Below are 19,329 nucleotides of genomic sequence, written 5' to 3' on the forward strand. Positions count from 1 at the left end.
TACAGAAGAGTGAGTTCCCTTGACCTCACAATTATTTCAATCTATTACAACTATAGTCTATGTCTACAGAATGTTTCTTTACGTTTTAATACGATATTGTTGATAAACTAATTTATTTTAGCAAACGCCTTTCATTATTAGATAGATCCTAATTATAAATAAATATTTTTTTAAAAGCCGAACTTATTTTATTAAACGGAAGTAAAGACGTCATAAATTCACTAATGGCCGACGCTGTTCGTATAAACATGACTACCGCAGTACTTTTATTTATCGTATTTTGTTTGATGTGTTTTCAAAATTCATCTGGTTGGATTCACAATCTCAAATTACAGGTATAAAATTTAATTTTCAAATCTTTGAATAGGCTACTTAAAAAGTGGTATTTTCTGTACTCAAGGTAGAAAAGGCATAAAAATGTCAAATAAAAACTTGCTCAGTCGAGTCCGAGTAGTCAGTGATGACTTGGACTTGAGTGAGACTGAGTCACTCAATGATCTGTGTCTTACTCAGGCACCATACCACTGCCAGCACTAGTGATTATATGTAAATTGTCTTTCAATGGGGGGCCAAGATTAGTCCCCGAAACAGGCCATGGGAGAACCAACCCCATTAATACCCTGCCAATAGGCCTATTGGGAAATTTTTCCTAATTATTATAGAATGATAAAAAGGACCCAGATTAATCCTATAATATACCCCATTGATAAAAATATCAAAAATATCATTCTAGGCCTAATAGTTTTTTTTATATGAATTTTCAAAGTTATGTGTTTAACTTGTTATGTTTCATTCGAGACGTGTGATTGGCTTTAAACTTGCATACCAATGTTGCTATTAAAGATATAATGATAAAACTTTGCACATTTGTACTCAATGATATAGGCAATAGAAGTCTACAAATAAAATAAAAATTAGAAAAGAGGTAACTAGAAATAATGAAGTTAAATTAAGGGGTGTGACACTGTTCTATAGTGACTGCCATAAGACTTCATAAGAGGATTTCCAGACTGCACAGCTAGGTTGCTATTCCATATACCATCATGAAACTTTATATATTAGGACTAGAGCTTGTAAAAAATACAATCATGCAAGTAAAATAAACATAGATAGAGGAAAACTATAAATAGTGAACTTGAATATGGTACAGTGCAATTAGACTATGATGATTAACTACAGGCTAATATGTTGCACTTCTTTGTTGCTACTATAAAAATAAAGATTAAACTTTACATATTGATTCTGGTGTTAGTAATAAGAAAGTTAGAACTTACAATTCAAGTACAGCACAATATGATCAAGATACTTAACGATTTGCCTTAAACATTGCATTTGTATCCCTGTATAACATGGTAAAAATGTTATTATTAATTTAGAAAATTTTGGTTCTTGTAATGTTTCTGATGAAAAGTGTTGAGGTGTGCTAAAACTCAAAGATTGACATTTCACAGTATTCTTATTTATAAAATGTTTAGTGGAGTTGATGTATCCTTTGATAAATTCTTAAATGACATTAATTAAAGTGTTCATGTTTTCTTTCTATTATAGTTGCCTATAACTAAAACTGTAATGCAGTGCAGCTTATAAAATTGGGCATTATTATTTTTAATTTAGGCCCTTTATAGTACTTTATAGATCTAGATACTACAGATAGTTGAGATAGGCCTGTCAGTATTTACATAAAGGCCTAATAGTTTATATATATATATATATATATATATATATTTTATATATATATATATATATATATATATATATATATATATATATATATATATATATATATATATATATATATATATATATATATATATATATATATATATATATATATATATATATATATATATATATATAATTACACATCTCTAGACCCATTATTTTAGTGTTTTCATTTCCATTTAGATCTAGATTTAGATTCTATTTTTTTTTAAACTGTTTACAATAAATATAGATTTTTTCTACTTGAAAATGCCTTTATAATCTATTTATCAGCAATTCGTTAATGCTAGTTTGCTAGATCTAGTTAACCTGGTATTAAGAAGGTTAATAAAAATCTGGCTAATTAAAAATTTTATAATTTATTTAGGCAGCAATTAGGCCTAATTACATTCTTTCCATTTTTAATCTAATAATTTAGATCTACAGTATATTTTAAAGCCCATTTTATTGTAACAGTCCATTTAAAAACAAACAGCTATTAAAAAACATTGTTTGCGCATATCTATTAATATCTCGTAACCCGGCCGCCATTATGAAATTACGCATGCTTTCTCGTTCCTACCCCTACGAGTTTTATCGCGCTACTCCTCCTTAGCCCGTGTTTAGAAACCCTCAAATCGACATTTCTATTTATCCAAATGGTTGGCATGCTATTTAAGCCTATTTTCATACAATTTAGAGGATTATTTATATCTGAAATTTAGTTGTCAATGCGCCAGTTCGGTAGCGTCGGCATTACGACAAATATTTTCTATTATGGGTGACCGCTTTCGGTATCGGACAATGTAAAACGGGAGCTAATTCATTTATTAGTATGTATTAAAGATGAAATTCAACTCAAATATTCATATCGAATACATTTTATATTCTTCGATTCTGATGGCGAGAATTAACATGTTAAAAAATGGCGAATTTCAACAAGTACGATGAAAAAGTCAGGATGTGGTCGTACCGAATCGAAACAGCGGAAGTCGAAATGCCTACCCTGCCAATGACCAAGTAGGTACAAGAAAGATAATGGCTGAAACCAAAGTCAGTGCAGGCAAGATGGGCGTAAGCCTTAGTAGTGCGACAGAACCCCTGCACAACAGCTGAAGGAGAAAGCCAGCCCCCCTTACATTATAAGCGTGCTAGCCTGGTCACCAGGAAGCCTCTATTTGTCTGAGAGTGGAAAGATGATCATAGCTACAGCTCATCCACCAAAGCAACAAAAGCACCATTGACTCTGATTTCAGCCTGCTTTTCTTTTTCGATTTGCTTTCATAGCCTTAGTCCAACCAAGAAAAAACTACAAGGCAGTAGTTATTTGATTTTGGAGTTGTCTCTCCCTGGTCCAAAGAGTAACTGTCCCCAGCTTACTAGCCTCAACTGAACTTTTAGCAACCATGAGCTTTACTGATTCGACCATGCCAACTGGGGAGGTTGACATCCTGGCTTTGTAGGCGATCGATTGTATTTGTCACAAGCTTGTTTTTATGTCCGAACACCCCAGCAGTCAAGCTGGGTAACAGATGGTAGGACATCCCTGTGCTTCTGAGCTAACTGTACACACAACAGACTATTATTATATAGGCCTATGTAAAACAGTAAAGTTAACTCTATGGATCTTTTCCAGATAATCCCTGCCAAATAGTTAACCCCGCCACCCATAAAAGATTTTTAAAAAGAGGTTATGAATCTTGTACTTTTAGTTTTTAACCCTAATCCTAGGGGCAGATAATGAGTTATTTTTATGGTGTGCATTTAAAATAATCAAATGTCTAGACATCAGAAAAAGGTCACTGTTGCGTGCAGAAAATTGGAGTTGGCAAAAGCTATTCGTCTGTGCACTTCACTTTTTGCATTAATGGTGGAGCTTATCTGGAAAAGATCCAACTTAATTATTTTAATGAACCTTTGTAGATGAATTATCAGCAATACTTATCTGCCAGTCCTTCCAGTAGATAGACCCTTCTTTCAGACATAGATAGGTCTGGGCGTAGATAGAAACTCGGATTTTTTAAATTTTCAAATCACTTTTCATCGTAAATTGCAAAATCTGTTTAATCAAAGTGAATTAATTATTTAAATTTTGGGGAATTTTACAGTGCTTACTTTTACATAAACATTTCATTAATAATAATTTGCTTCACCTAATAAAGCTTACCATTTCAGTGCTGTCTGTATGATTTTGAAATAATTAGAAAATTAAATAGTTTACATTTCAGTTTCAGACAGATCAGGGTATATAATATAAGTGTCTCTAACAACATTCTTGGTAGAACTTTTAAAAGAACTACTGATATCATCATCCTGTGTAGTTAACATCATATTTATGTTTTCTCTCATTGCAGACAGATGATAGGAGAGACATCATGTTAACCCACACATTTGGTTTCCTAAAGGCAGGGACATTGACTGTCAACGTGACCATGTTTTCTTTTAAACCAATAGTAAATGTCACCAATACTGTAAGTACTCTGATTATTTTATGTGTTAAATATTATCAAATTACAGATATAAAACAAAGAAATAAATTTATTTCACAAAAATAACTTGAACCACCACCTTATTGCTTAGAAGACAAGTTGCATTTTAAAGTAACGGTTTGCATGTTAGTTTGTTAAATGTTTGGTAAAACTTGAAGATAAGTCAAGAAACAAAAATGTATTGAAATATAGTTAAGTCAGTTTCGTTTTATTTATTTTGAAGACTTTTTAAAATATATCTTTTTTAAAAATGTGTAATTTGTGTTTATTCAGACTTTTGGCTTTACATTGGATAAAAGTAAAAGTCCTGGTCTCAATAGTTATGTGGTAAGTAGGCCATATAAGCATTAGACATTGTTGATTGCACATGTTTTCACTTTTAGAATTACTGTTTTTTTAAATTAAATATCAAGATACAAGTAGTATTTAAAAATGTTAAGTTAAACTTAAAATCCTATGTTTTGTGATTCTATTATCTTTAATCATAAGATCAAAAGTGGCATATTAATTAATGTTTTTTGTGGAAATGGGTAAATCCAATTCTATGGAAAGAACTTCTTTTGAATTGCTATACAAAAAATGTCATTTCTGTTTATTCAAACAAAATCAAATGTGGCTGCTAAATCAAAATCTCCATCTCTTCTAATATTACAGGAGAGCATGCAGAAATGTGCCCTTAATGATACAGAGACAAAAGATGCCACTGTTATTTTTAGATTTGATTTTGTCACTAAAAGGTAAGTTTTGGGGTTACTACAAAAAAATAGCTTAAACTTTAGTCATGTTTATAAGATTCATAATTTTTTCTTCTGTTTTGCAAACAGTATATATGTGGAAAGAAGGGGCGATGACTTAAAACATTTGCTCATTTCTGCCACACCTGCGGCTACAGTGGCTCCCCCTACACAAGGCAGCATAACAACAGGTAGTCATTTAAATCATGCACATGTCTTAGATGACAACTTAGTTTTGTTTTATTTTTATACTTGGTAGTTTTTATAGAATATACATAACACTAAGTATGGGACGGCATGGCTTAGAGGTAGAGAGCTAGCCTGCTTACCTGAAAGTCTTGATTTCAAATCCAGGTTCAAGTCAGTAGAACGTCCCAGCTCTTAAGGGCACCAAACTCAGGGTTAAGGAAAGCATGGGTGGCTGGGCATAGTGCTGACCACACTATTCCTTCATATGCCGATGTCTCTGAAACAAACTCTACTTCATCTGTCCCATGTGTCTGGGCGCTAATGGGAAAAGATGATAACACTAGAAACAAAATACTAATGTGTACCTTTGACTATTCATTTGACTGTAATCTTGGTTTGTTAAACCAGTCACTGCAGACAGTACAACAACTAAACCCACCAAAGCACCAGATGTTCCTGATGGGAAGGCCCCACCAAATGACTTTAAATCTGGCAAATCTAACAGGTAATTTATCCTGACTGTAACTTGGATTCATTTTTTCTTTCTTTTCTAAAATGCTGATTGTTATATTCTAAATATTCTTTTTACTGCTTTTAAGTCTTAAGTGGTAGGTAAAGTCCCCTCATGGACCCATCAGGAAAGTGAAGTAGAGTTCACCTGTTAAGTGTTGAATAATGGCTTGCACAATCACTTCACCATAACCATGAATTAACTTTCCTTATTTATAGCAGTTCAATGATTTCCTTTTGTTGTGGTCTAGTCTATAATCTGAGCACCTTGGATCAATAGTTGTTGAACCTAATATAATCTATAACAAAAAATTAACACAAATACCTTTACTCCTTAAAAGAGTTTGTGTTCATTTTGTAAGGGATATTATTCTAAAGGGATGCAAGACAATAATTAATGTAAATTAATGCTTGCATTTTTCTTTGTTCTGAAAGCTGCTTTGCCATACGGCAAAATTGTGTCATATAGACTTAGAAAGCATTAAAATCGGCTAATTTTTTTATTCAAAACGTTTTACTTTTTAAAATGCTTCTGTTTTGATTTTGGCACTTGACAAGCCTAATATAAAGTCTTAGTATGTGTAGTGGGCAACAGTTTGTATTTAGATATTATATATAAATATATTCTTGTAGTTTGTGAACTGGGTAGTTTGTCAGTTTCTTATATATATTTGTTTTCAGAAAAAAAAGAGCTGTAGATAGCCAGAAAGAGACTCCAAGTACAACTACACCACAGGTATCTAATAAAAACATTTATTTGATGATAAGTGATAACAAGCAGGTAGAACTAAAGGCCAACCTACATCCTCATGTCAATGGGCACTTCTAAACACACTCAACAATATGCTAACCCACAAACTCCCAGCTTCTGACTCGGAAACCCACTGTCACCTTTCAGTTAACTAAATGTGCTAATCATTGGGGGGGGGGGGGGGGAGGCAGAATGGTTGGGAACAACACTAAAGGCTCTTCATTTAGGCTCAACTTAAGCATTAAGGGATCATGCACATATTATATAAATAGATGGGGGTAGGATGATGGCGTTTAATTTTGTTATATTTTTTTATGTGGTGTAGAGCGTGGTTCTTAAACTTGTTGGAGGTACAGAACACCACCAGTTTCATATTTGCATTCACCAAACTTTCTTTTAAAATTTAACACAAAATCCGATTGCGAATCACATGAATCGGATATGTGTCTTGACCTCCCCCGAACTCTCGAGACTGACTGGTGTAGAGTGATAGTATCAATCAGAGTTACATAACACTGCATTTATTTTTCTTAAATTTACATTTGTACAAAATTTAACAGATTGGCACATTAATTCCCATTTTCAAACAATAATTTGTACTGATAATGATTATGCACTGATGATTTTATCAATACTATATTTACATCAACAGACAACAAATGTGGTTCAGAAGAAAGAAACCATTCCATTGAAAGTTACTGGTATAGAAGATGGATTAGTCTACTATCAAACTTATGTAAGTAAAAATATGAATTAACACTTAGTTCTTTCTTTAATGAAGAAATTTATCAAATAATTACAACATTCTACTTTAGTTATTTCATTTTTTTTCCCACAATCATTAACTTTAAAGTTTTTAGATGGAGACTTAGTGATTGAGCAAAGAATAATGTAGTACACCAACAGTAATATTTATGAACTAATTATTTACTCAGGCATATATGCTACTCCTGGGACTATTGTGTACCAAACAACAATGAAATAGTAAAAGGAAATATGGTTGATTTTGTCACAATGTCTCCCATGTCCATAGAAATACCCTACCTCATCTCCTGTATAGACCTACTTTAATGTTTAGCTAATAAATCAGATTTTGTTGAAAACTCAAAATTAAAAATATATATATATATCTGCCACATCAATAGAAATAGTTATTCCTACCTAACCATTTGAATAAACCTTAATTTTTCATCAAAATAATATGATGTTGATACCACATAATTTATGTATTTATGTTTGTTTTGATATGTTGTACAGTTTCAAGTGACTGTGAGTAAAGATTCTGAAGAAGGTCTCTACAACTTGTACTTTCACAACTGTAGGAAAGAAAATACTTTGGTCAATCTATCTGTAAGTTTTTGTTTCCTTAACACGGGCATGTAGAAAAGTTGAATCACCACAGTTTTATCATATTTGTGTTGTGTGCTAACATTTAGTTAACTAGAAATAGTGTTTTGAACTAATGCCATATTAAACTAGACAAGAAAAAATGTATTTTCATCATGTCATTTATTTTTATTTAAAAAATTTTATAATATTATACGAGTCCTAATAGTAGAAAAATAATCTAACTGAAGTTTATATTAGATTAAATTCCTATTAGAAATTTTTATTTTATGAAATAAATGCATAGTTAGAACCAGATTTTAAGGTTTATAACTATCGATTTTAAATAACAAATTTAATAATTTCAGTATTCACATTTAAATCTTATTGAAAATTAATAATTTACTTCCATTTTTTTTTAGATTCAAATAATACAGAAAAATGACCAGAGTTATCTGTCCGCTGATGAAATGCCCATCCCCACTTTGTACTTTGTGTTCAGTGTTATCTTCTTCATTATGACCATCCTTTGGTTTGTTGTGTTGCACAAGGCCAAGTAAGTCTTATCTGTATTGGATCTGTGTAGTGGCATATCAATTAATTGCTTGATTTAGGCCTACTTGTTATTTTTTAATATAACTTACATATACATAATTGTGGAGAGTAGTTGCAATCAGTGTTGCTCTGTATCCTTTGCTCTGAATCTCTACTAACCATAGTTGCACAACAATATTTTTGAGATGTAACTAAATATTGCTGAATATTATTTGCTTTTACTTAAAATAATTTTTCTATCTTCTGTTCCTCACAGGGAAGGTGTGTACAAGATTCATTACCTCATGCTAGTCGTTGTTTTCTTCAAGAGTATCTCTAATCTTTTTCATGGGGTGAGTTTTTTAAATGAATCAGTGGCCTAGGCAGAGAAGTGTTTGGGGTTTTAAACCCCAAATTGACAAAAGTTACAATTATTGGTGATGTTGCTCATGTGTGACTTTCAGTCCTCTCAATTATAACTTTTTGAATGGTATAAAGCCACAAATTAAGTGGTTATTTTTGTATCCAGACATGGAGATTTTTTAGAAAAATAACCCCCGTTACAAAACCATACTCCTAAAAACAAATTCTGTATGGTATTCTCAAAATGTTGATTGCATATAATTCCTATGTAGAGGTATACTAAATATAATAGTTGTCATATTATTTCAGTAATTTAGCTAGGTTGATAGTAAAAGAAAATATTGATGTTATATTATTTTTGTTTGTTATTCAGGTAAACATGCATATGATTGAAAAGACAGGTATCCATGTTGATGCCTGGGCTATCTTGTGGTATATAGTGTATTTGTAAGTACTTCTGTTTTATTATCACTATAAGAAAAATAGCTGACATTCACATTGTTGTTACTTGATTAATAAAATCCCTTGTGAGATTATATATTGCATTGGTAATATTGAATACAAAATCTACAAAATATATACATTTATTTTGGTTTCCACGTAATAAAAAGAAATGTTTTGGTATTTGAATCCAACAGGATGAGAGGTGCAGTTCTGTTTGTTACGGTTCTTTTGATTGGTGCCGGCTGGGCTTTTATAAAACATGTCTTCACAGACAGGGAGAAAAAATTGTTTTTGATTGTCATTCCATTGCAGGTGTGTTGAGATGTAGTTGATTTAAAGTTACTTCCCATTTGTGTATCTGTTTCATGCTTGCTACTTTAATATAATAACTTTGTCTTTAACTGAGAAATAAGTTAATTATTATTTTTTTGTTCTGAGTTCTTGGTACAATATGAGTTTTTAAACTCAATCATGCCTTAAATTAATTTCATTGTGGATTTAATTCAGCAATAAAATAACCTGATTTTTTTTACAAATTAAATGCTACCTTAGCTTAAATTATGGTTTTGCTTTAAGTTAGCCATAACTTATTTAAATTACAGTATTATGTAGGCCTACTTATTTCAAACACAAATGCAACATATACATTTAATCTGATATATTTTTAATCACTACCTCATGTTAAATACCTGACCATGTCTTTTACTAGTGATTAAAATTCAATAAATGTTTATAACTTTTTTTTATAACTTTTAGATCTTAATGAATGTGGCGTGGGTTATAGTTGAAGAAAGTGAAGAAGGCTACCCATCCTATGATACTTGGCACAAAATTTTTATGGGTGTTGATCTGCTCTGCTGTTTTGCCATTCTCTTCCCTGTGATCTGGTAGGTGTATGTGGAGAAAAAACTAAGACTTTTAATGTGTTGTGAGGTTTTTATTTGGTGAACATTTTAGTTTTATTGGGATTTATAGGCTATTTGGTTTCCAATTTTAAGTTTTTGGATGATTATTTGGTTAGTCCGAATCATGAAATTCTTACTTGGTCAGCACTTTTAAGTTATGGGATTCTGGGTTAAAAGCCCTTTTAAGTTTTAAGATTCTGTGTTAGTAGCCCTAGTAAGTTATGAGATTCTGTGTTAGTAGCCCTTTTAAGTTATGGGATTCTGGGTTAAAAGCCCTTTTAAGTTTTAAGATTCTGTGTTAGTAGCCCTAGTAAGTTATGAGATTCTGTGTTAGTAGCCCTTTTAAGTTATGGGATTCTGGGTTAAAAGCCCTTTTAAGTTTTAAGATTCTGTGTTAGTAGCCCTAGTAAGTTATGAGATTCTGTGTTAGTAGCCCTTTTAAGTTATGGGATTCTGGGTTAAAAGCCCTTTTAAGTTATGAGATTCTGTGTTAGTAGCCCTTTTAAGTTATGAGATTCTGTGTTAGTAGCCTTTTGAAGTTATGAGATTCTGTGTTAGTAGCCTTTTGAAGTTATGAGATTCTGTGTTAGTAGCCTTTTGAAGTTATGAGATTCTGTGTTAGTAGCCCTTTTAAGTTATGGGATTTTTTACTTTGTGAAATAGAAACTGTATTGGAATTTAGTATAACTGGGAGAGGATCTTTCAGATGTGGGGATTACATGATTTAAGCATTGTTTGTTTACTTTGTAGGTCTATCAGACATCTTCAAGAAGCCTCCAAGACTGATGGTAAAGCTGCCATCAATTTGAACAAGCTTAAGCTGTTTAGGCATTTTTATATTATGGTAATGATAGATGTTGATTATGCATTTGTTAAATGTAGAATGTTATTTATATCTAGTTACACTACTAGTTACCTGTGTACTTATTGATTCTTAATTTATGCCCAGACTTACTGTACAAGTTGCTGGATTATTTGTGAGAGTAGATTGTAATTCAGATGTTTATGTATCCATTAGCCAACTCAGCTTTTAATTGGTACCTGGTCCAAGTGGTGGGAAGTTATTGCAATCACATATTGTCCTGGTCCATCTTCTTAATTACCATTTACTTAAAAATACTTAATCTTCTCCATTAAAAAACATACAAAGTAGAAGACATAATTTAAAAAAAAAAATATACTACTTTCCTCTTTTGCAGGTTGTTGCTTATATTTATTTCACAAGGATCATTGGATATTTGCTATTGGTATGATTTCATGCTTATGTTTTAAATTATCTGATCTTAAGGGCATGGGCGGGTTAAACGATTCTAAGATGCCTGCCATGGCAATGCCAGAAAATTTTCATCCATTTTTTATTTTATTTTTAGACAACTCTTTGAGTTATAACTTAATGCTAAATATGATAGCATTAGGTTTATAAAAAAGCATTTCGGTTAATTTGGTTTTCAGCACCAGTCCATGCTCTTAAAAGGGTTTGCTCACTTCGCTTCCATTCCAGCAGTTATGGATACTGTACCTTACTGTAACAGAATTGCAAAAAGCTGTTAATCAGTTAAATCAAATATGCATTGATAGTTGTCTTTTAAGTAATGTTACACTATTTTTAAAATACTTTTATCTTTTAGTTAATTCTACCTTTACTTATTCAAACTGATTTTTATATTTTAGATAACTGATAACTGCCTTATGTTATTCAAACTGATTTTCATCTTTTAGATAACTGCCTTATGTTATTCCAACTGATTTTAATCTTTTAGATAACTGCCTTACGTTATTCCAACTTATTTTCCTCTTTTAGATAACTCTGCCTTTCCGCTATGGATGGATGAAAGATTTATTTGAGGAAGTTTTCCTGCTAGTCTTTTTTGGTTTGACGGGCTACAAGTTCCGGCCGACCAGTGACAACCCCTACTTGATGGTACCATTAGACAGTGATGACGAGGAAGAGATTGAAATGGACGAAGTGTGAGTAGCCATACTGGACCAGTTGACTTTACAATTTAGATTATCTGACATTTAAATTTAAATCTCAAAAAATATATAGTTTAAATGAGTTTTTATCAGAATATAACTTTTGTATACAAATTTTTACCAATTTTTTTTATATAAAATAATATTTTTACAAAAGATTTTTAATACCTAGTTCTTGAAAACAAATTAATAGTAATGTGAATGCTTTAACTTTTCTAAAAGTTAATTTATATATATATATATATATATATATATATATATATATATATATATATATATATATATATATATATATATATATATATATATTTCTAATGTATAGATCTGTATGTTTATACTTTTTTGTTTTATTGAGCTTTTTAGCCAAATCAATTTTTGAAAGTTGTTGGTCTTATTTAATAGCTTGCTGTCATGTATTTGATGATTACAAGATAGTATTCAATGTACCATTGGCAACTTGGCCTAGCGGTAGAGAGCTAGACTGCTAACCTGAAAGTCTTTAGTTGGAATCCGGGGTCAAATCAGTAGAAAATAAAAGCGGCTGGGCATAGTGCTGACCACACTCTCTTCATATGCCCAGGTCATAGAAACAGGTGAACTCCATCTGCCCCATGTGTCTTGGGCACAAATAGGAAAAGATGAGATGATTCAATATACATAGCTCTTATCCATAAATGTTACTACCACTAAATAGTTTAAAAAACTAACATCTTTAACCTATGTGTTTCTGTCTAGTGTGACAAAAAGTGGCAGCACAGAAGGGCTAGTCAGAGTAAACCAAGGAAAAACTGAAGACCCTAAAAAGACAGCAGCAATTAAACAAAGGGAGAGCAGTCATGATTATGATTGAAACCAGCAGTTTTAAATTAGTTTTCTGCTTTCTTATTATAGTTTCCGAATTATTATTATTATTTCAAATCAAAAGAAACCACTTTAATTTATTTTGACCAAAGTTTTAATTTATTTATGATAAATTAGATCTGCTTTTAAACTCTCTATTTATTATAATTTAGAAGTTGGGTTGTATTTTTTATTATTCCTCTAAATGATATCTAGTTTTCTTTAAAAATTGTTCAGTTTTCCTAAAGACTGAACATCATCATTTATTAATCATTTTTTTTTTTTAAATTATTCATAGAACAATCTTGCCTCAAACTAACATCTTGTTAATATTTAGATTTCAAACAATTATCATCTACTTTAGCTGAAATATCTATCTTTCAGTGATGAATTTTGAGTTCATTTTAAATGAATGGCTGTTCCAAACTTTGTAAATCTGAAGAAGACTGTGTTTTCTGTGATGAAAAAGTCTAGAAAGAAACAGCCTGCTAATAAATTCAACTTCCAAGACAGAATAAAATGTTTATAAATAATAAGCTGTTTTTCCTTCCCCAAACTCACCCTAGTGTCTACTTTGCATTAGGGTCACATTAGCACAATTTATTTGATTCAAAAACCTTGAGCATTAACGACCCTAGGTCTTTTTTACCCTGTGGCTTCACTGTGATAAGTGGTTGCTTTAAAAGTTTTAAATAGTTTTTTTTTTTAAATATATGGAGTGTATTTTGAGATGATTGAAGATGTGGATGTCCAACATTAGACTTTTCCAAAAATAGGTGTGGTAGGTTGTTAGTAGTATTTGTAATCTCAACTAATTTTATGGATATAAATTAGGGTTAGGTGTATAGCTAGATCAGGGTTAGTGATAGGGTTAGCGTTGACATTAGCAAGCCATGTATATATATTTTAGTTAACTACCAGTAACCTAACACCCCTTTTTTTTAGAAGATTCTATTATCGGACACTGGTTAAAAAACATCCCCCAAATTTTGTAATGCATTTTTTGAAATGTAAAAATAATACTTGTACAGTATATTCAAAAACAAAATGTTTCAGTTTTGAAAACTTGTTAATACATTTTAAAAATATTTTACAATCTAATGAAATGTTAGTCTAGTTCATTTATTAATAAAATCAAACCCATAGTCTTCCATAAATTAGATATTTTTTTAAAAATCCAAAATCGGTTAAGCTAAAGTCACGGTTTTATTATTTCATTAAGACAGGTATTTTTTTAATGTCACACCTCTTGCTTATATAGGCCACTGCCTGTCTCCAGTCATTGATTGACAGGTAGCTTATCATTAGCTGGGCTTGTGATTTTTTTTACCATTTATGTACAGACCTTAAATGCTTATATCATCTGGTGTCTATTCATTGGTTCATGTAAAATATAAGACAGAATGTTCTTATGTGTTTTGTTGTCCTTTTTGTTTTCTAAAAGAATTTTTTGCCGCCCTCAAGGACAAAATAAATTTACATAACATTATATGCTTCCATAATGTGGCTTTGAATCATTGGTTTTTTGTTTTTTTTGTAAATAAAAGAGAATGTTCAACTAGCTCAAGCTTTGTTGTCATTTTTTTTGTCTTGAACATTTTTTTAGAAATTGTAATTGATCTATTCAACAGAGTAAATTTTGTCTTTAATAGAAAAAATAAACTAGACTGAATGTTTAAATGTGAATGGAGATGATGACTAGATGATGTGTAGTAAAAAAAAGCCCTTTTTTAATTAAAATGATTAGCATAAAATGGCGGCTATTGAAATAACAGAATGCAGATTAATATTTAAGACTTCGAGAACAAAAGATCAAACTATTTGGCAAAAAAAAAATCAATTTTCTTTTAAAATTCTGAGCTCTTACAACAGTACACCCTTATTTATGTTATTTTTTTATTAGTTGCTTCAAATCGAAACAGTTATCTTAGTTTTCTATTGGGTGAAAATGAACATTAAAAATCTCATTAATAAAATGTGTTATTTTTTAGTTGTTAGTGTTTTAGATAAGCAGATCATGCTACATTCTTTACCTAATATCGCTGCTTTTAACTGCGTATTCTAGAACATGCAACCATTTGGAAAAGGACATGCGTAGTTTACACATTTATTTAATCATAAGTGTTTTACAAATTCAATTCTCAAACAAGATACAAAAATCCTTAATGGGTTAATCAAACAAATATAATAGAAACCACAGCATGGCCACAAATGTAAGCAGGAATAATAAAATGTACAAAATTTTGGTCTGTGTAGTCAGATAATCTGGCATAAAAAAATGAACGATAGTTCATTAGTTGCCAGAAGGCCTTACTTTTCAAAAGGGTTTAAATAAATAGTTTTCTAAGAGAAAAATTACTGTTAAAATACCTAGTTGGAGAAATGAAATTTTCGCAACCAAAAACTGAGCAAAATGAAAATAAAACGCAATTAAATACTCATGATACTAATGCATGGTCATATATCGTGAAAAGTATTTAGTATGCTATAATGTATACGTGATCATACTTTGGTATCGTCTTTCTATTATTGATTTAAAATAAAGAGTCCCAGGCTCTTTTTTGTGCGTAGTTTTGGGATGCGCATTTTTCATGTCCTCCGTTGGATATGCCCCTATTTAAAGTTTGTAAAGAATTATACACTTATACAGTGAAACTAAAATGTGACATAAAGATGTATATTGACACAAAAGTACAGTGTGTATTGATCTTATAATTTTATAGCCACGTAAATAAGTACTTTAATAGCCAAGCTTTTGCAAATTTTAAGCTAAATGGACGGTAGTTTTAATGTCGTCAGGTGAGAGAAAATTATAAAAATAATTGAGCTGCCTGATTGGAAAACAAGAACAAATATGGTCCAACTCGATAATTAAAAAAAATAAAAATTAAGCATATTTTTTATACGCATTTCTATTTAAGATTATACATTCCTAATTAACCAATTACAAATCACATGCCAACTATATGACATAATTATGCGTAAAATAACAATAGGTTTCAGATACAATTTTATCTTAGGGGTCATCTATAAATGACGTCACGCTTTTTCAACGATTTTTACCTCCCCCACCCCTCCCGTCCGTCTCACATCGTCACAAAAAGCCAGACCCCCTCCCCTAAAATGACGTCACACCTCAGCCTACAATCCCCCTCAAAGTTGCAGTTGAATTTTTCTTAAAACATCGATATTTTTCCTAAATCTTGTCTGAACTCTGTCAAAATAGAGTATTTTATTCAATTCCTATTGAAATTTATTAAAACAGTTTTCTAAAACGCAAAATAACGTCTAAAAATCGTTTTCTAACATTGCTTTTTAATAATGCAAAAGCGTGACGTCGCACAATCTGACCCCTCCCCCCCTCGTCACACACCGTCACAGAATTACGGATCCCCCCCCCCTGTGAGTGTGACGTCATTTACGGACGGCCCCTTTTGCTTTTCTTTCAATCAGCAAAAACACGTTTAACACGGGGAATGTAGAACAACAACACATGAGTTGAGTTAAAAACAAGGAATGATTTTTGTTTCGTTTTAATACTGATCAATGTATCCGAGTTTCCACCAACGTTCTTCGTCCGCATAACAATATAAATTATTAAAATAAAGTATTACGTCAGCGTAACAATACAAATTATATTTTTAAAGTATCACAATTTTTAGCACACTATCCAACCGGTGAAGTGTAAAGTGGCCTTTGGGTTAAAACGTAAGTAAAATATTTTATTTACAAAACAGATTTTAATTTCATTGAATTAATTAAAAAAAAATTATTTTGGCTCTTAGCGTTTAGATGTTGGTTCGGGTTTGTCAAAAATCTGGTTCACGCTGAGTTCTTTTTCCCTGTCCATAACATTCCTGTGTCGGATATACCTGGAAAGTAATGTTGAAGCATGTAATTATTAGTACACAAGCCTGTCTGTTGCTTGCTATGTTGTTCTTTTATCCACACACAAAAATATGACGTAAAATCAAACTAGTCACACAAGCTACACAGTAAAAACCTTAACAAAAAATTAGGAATTTCAAAGTTCGACCAAAGAAACAAAGCAAGCTAATACTACAAAATATATAGGCTAAAAGACAGAGGCGTAGTTAGGGGAGGGCGAGTGGGGTGGCCGACCCCAGGTGGCACCAAACAGAGTAGAAAAACAAATAAAAGGTGCATTCTGAGCTGCATTAAGGAACTATACAAAGTCAACGTTATGAAAATATACTGCTTATTGGCTTTCTAGACTGATGTAACTGCTTTCTACACCACTTGAGTGACATCAAAATAAAAACTGATAACGGACAGCGAATGATAATAACCGCACACAAACCTCTTCAAATGAGGGAGGGGAGCTTTTCAGAGGCGTAGTAAGGGGGGGGTGGGGGGGTGGGTACATATTGTCGTTGGTCGCAGACTCAAGGGGCGCCAAAATGGGTTGTTTTAGCTGCAGTTTTGAATTATAAACATAAAAATTATATGGGGGAGGGTGCCAAATTGATAGTTTGTCCCCGGGCGCCGGGAGGGATTGCTAAGCATCTGGTGCTTCTCGCCACTGTAAATAACTAAATATAAAGGGTGTGGGGGCGCAAAATTAATCGTTCGCCCCTTGTGCCGGTATGAGCTGCTACGCCTCTGCTAAAAAACTACCATTTGGAAGTTGTATAAAACCCACCAAAGCAGTTTGGTTTTTAAAAAGAAAAAGAAAACATGAATATAGAAAGGGATGCGTCTTAAGAAGAACATCCAAAGAACTAGGCCTACATCCAATTTTTCGACTGCTCATTTCGTAATTTTATTATTAGAATCGCTATAAAATATTTGTTAAAATAATAATCAACTCTTACCTGGCATTCATGGCTTGAGCATAAGCTTGATCAAATCCTGGCAACTTGTGTACTGTCCTCAGGGAGCCGTCAGGGTTGTAGTGCTCAGGGTCCCATACGACCGCCTTGTCCCCGGGCATTAGCTCGGGCCTGCTGTTTCTTCTTGGCCCCTTGGGAAGCTGGGAAGGTACATCATTAGATCATTGTCACAACTCTGATAAAATACTTGACATCAACATTATTGAGGAATTAATAAAGGTTAATTGGTTATAATCAAGATCTAGTACAATTGTAGATCGCTGATTTCATGAAGGGATCATGCAAATACAAATAATTGTATACAAATAATAAAACAAAAAAATACTTTTTTTTTTGAAACAGTAAAGGCGCCTGGGCATAGTGCTAATCACGCTATCCCGTCATATGCCGAGGTCACAGAAACAGGTCAACTCTACTTCACTCGCCCCATGGACGTCAGGTTCGTAATGGGACCTTACTTTTTTTTTAAAATCCCATATCATGTCTTATATTATTTTTATAGACCCCCCCCCCTTCCCGTCGTAATATACAACATTCGGCCAGAGTTTCTTTCAGGCATCTTTTGCCACCCCCCACCCCCATTCCATCCGTCATGTACACGTCTACCACCACCCTCTCCCCCAGATGAAATTAAAATTATAACCAGCATTTAATCCCTTCCCCTACCACATGTTTGAATACCCCATCACCAGGAGAAAAAATGTCTGAAAGAAACCCTCCGCATAGCATAACATTTTTTATAAATATCACAAGTCTACCCATTGTGATCTGAACCATTGTGGTCTACCCCCAGTGGCGTAGCGAGGTCGGGTGTCACCCGGTGCGGCACTTAATGGTGTCACCCCCTCAGAGGCGTAGCGACTCTTCCCGGGGACAAATTTACGATTTGCATACCCCCAAACTTTCGATTTGCACCTCCCCCCCCTCAAATTTTTCTCTCTGGTGTCACCCGGTGCGATCCGCACCCCCGCCCCCCCCCCCTCGCTACGCCTCTGTCCACCCCTATGGATTGGGTTTTCGGCTAGGGGTTTGTTTTAGGTCCTGCTAACACAAATCATAACATTATAAAGCACAGTTTTTCTTCTAAGTAATACCATCACTATTAACATCACCGCCAACAATATAAATCGAAGATTAAAAACACGTTTTCTATACAAAAAATCGATACAAAATTTCATACCCTTGTACTAATTTGTGTTACATCTGTATTTTTAAACAAGCAAATACAACTATACATTTCAACACGTTTGAATATTTAGTTACATGATTATAAGTGGCAGGTATGTGCGTGAAGAAACCTTTGATTTTTTTTAACAACCAGTTCCTTAATAAGCAAATCGAAAAACAAGTCACCGACGCTATAAACACATTTGATCGCACGATTTCAGACGGTGTATTACATTGAAATAATTTAGCCCCCTGTCGTCTCAATAGCATGTATTCATGTGAAATTGAATAGAAAAAAAGTTTGATGATATTGTTAATGCGTTAGAGTATGATCGATTGGGCGGTCTATCTTGATATTAATTTTAAGGTATAGAGAAGGTGTGTATTGAAAGTTTTTTTTTTAAATTTTATTTAGAGGTAAGTTTTTTCTTGTAAGGTGCAGTTCGAAATAAGTTTTCTGAAAACGAATTAGTAAGAGGTGGGTGGAGTAGTGTAAAGGTGTGAGTGGGGTGTGTGTGTGTGTTTTGTGGATATGTCCCTGGGGGGGGG

The 19,329-nt window shown here is 32.6% G+C and overlaps 1 protein-coding gene across 1 annotated transcript; it reads left to right on the forward strand.

The window, feature by feature from the left end:
* The first annotated feature begins 200 nt into the window (after positions 1-200).
* On the forward strand, positions 201-14,317 carry LOC131936094 (protein GPR107). The gene is made up of 18 exons (XM_059292949.1): positions 201-335; positions 4,056-4,172; positions 4,464-4,517; positions 4,845-4,927; positions 5,015-5,115; positions 5,522-5,618; positions 6,305-6,359; positions 7,027-7,110; positions 7,632-7,724; positions 8,123-8,256; positions 8,512-8,587; positions 8,971-9,044; positions 9,236-9,353; positions 9,798-9,928; positions 10,697-10,790; positions 11,146-11,193; positions 11,748-11,914; positions 12,656-14,317. Exons 1-18 carry the CDS (start codon positions 225-227, stop codon positions 12,768-12,770), a joined length of 1,752 nt encoding a protein of 583 aa, XP_059148932.1. The 5' UTR covers positions 201-224; the 3' UTR covers positions 12,771-14,317.
* The last annotated feature ends 5,012 nt before the right edge of the window (positions 14,318-19,329 follow it).

This window comes from Physella acuta, unplaced genomic scaffold (genome assembly GCF_028476545.2).
Source record: "Physella acuta isolate Inbredline_101_S28 unplaced genomic scaffold, ASM2847654v3 ptg000167l, whole genome shotgun sequence".
NCBI classification, from domain to species: domain Eukaryota; kingdom Metazoa; phylum Mollusca; class Gastropoda; family Physidae; genus Physella; species Physella acuta.

Coding starts and splice junctions, on each gene's coding strand:
- LOC131936094 (XM_059292949.1), top strand. CDS start 225: ATGGCCGACGCTGTTCGTATAAACATGACTACCGCAGTACTTTTATTT. Junction 8,588..8,970: donor TCTCTAATCTTTTTCATGGG/GTGAGTTTTTTA, acceptor TTTGTTATTCAG/GTAAACATGCATATGATTGA. Junction 9,045..9,235: donor TTGTGGTATATAGTGTATTT/GTAAGTACTTCT, acceptor TGAATCCAACAG/GATGAGAGGTGCAGTTCTGT.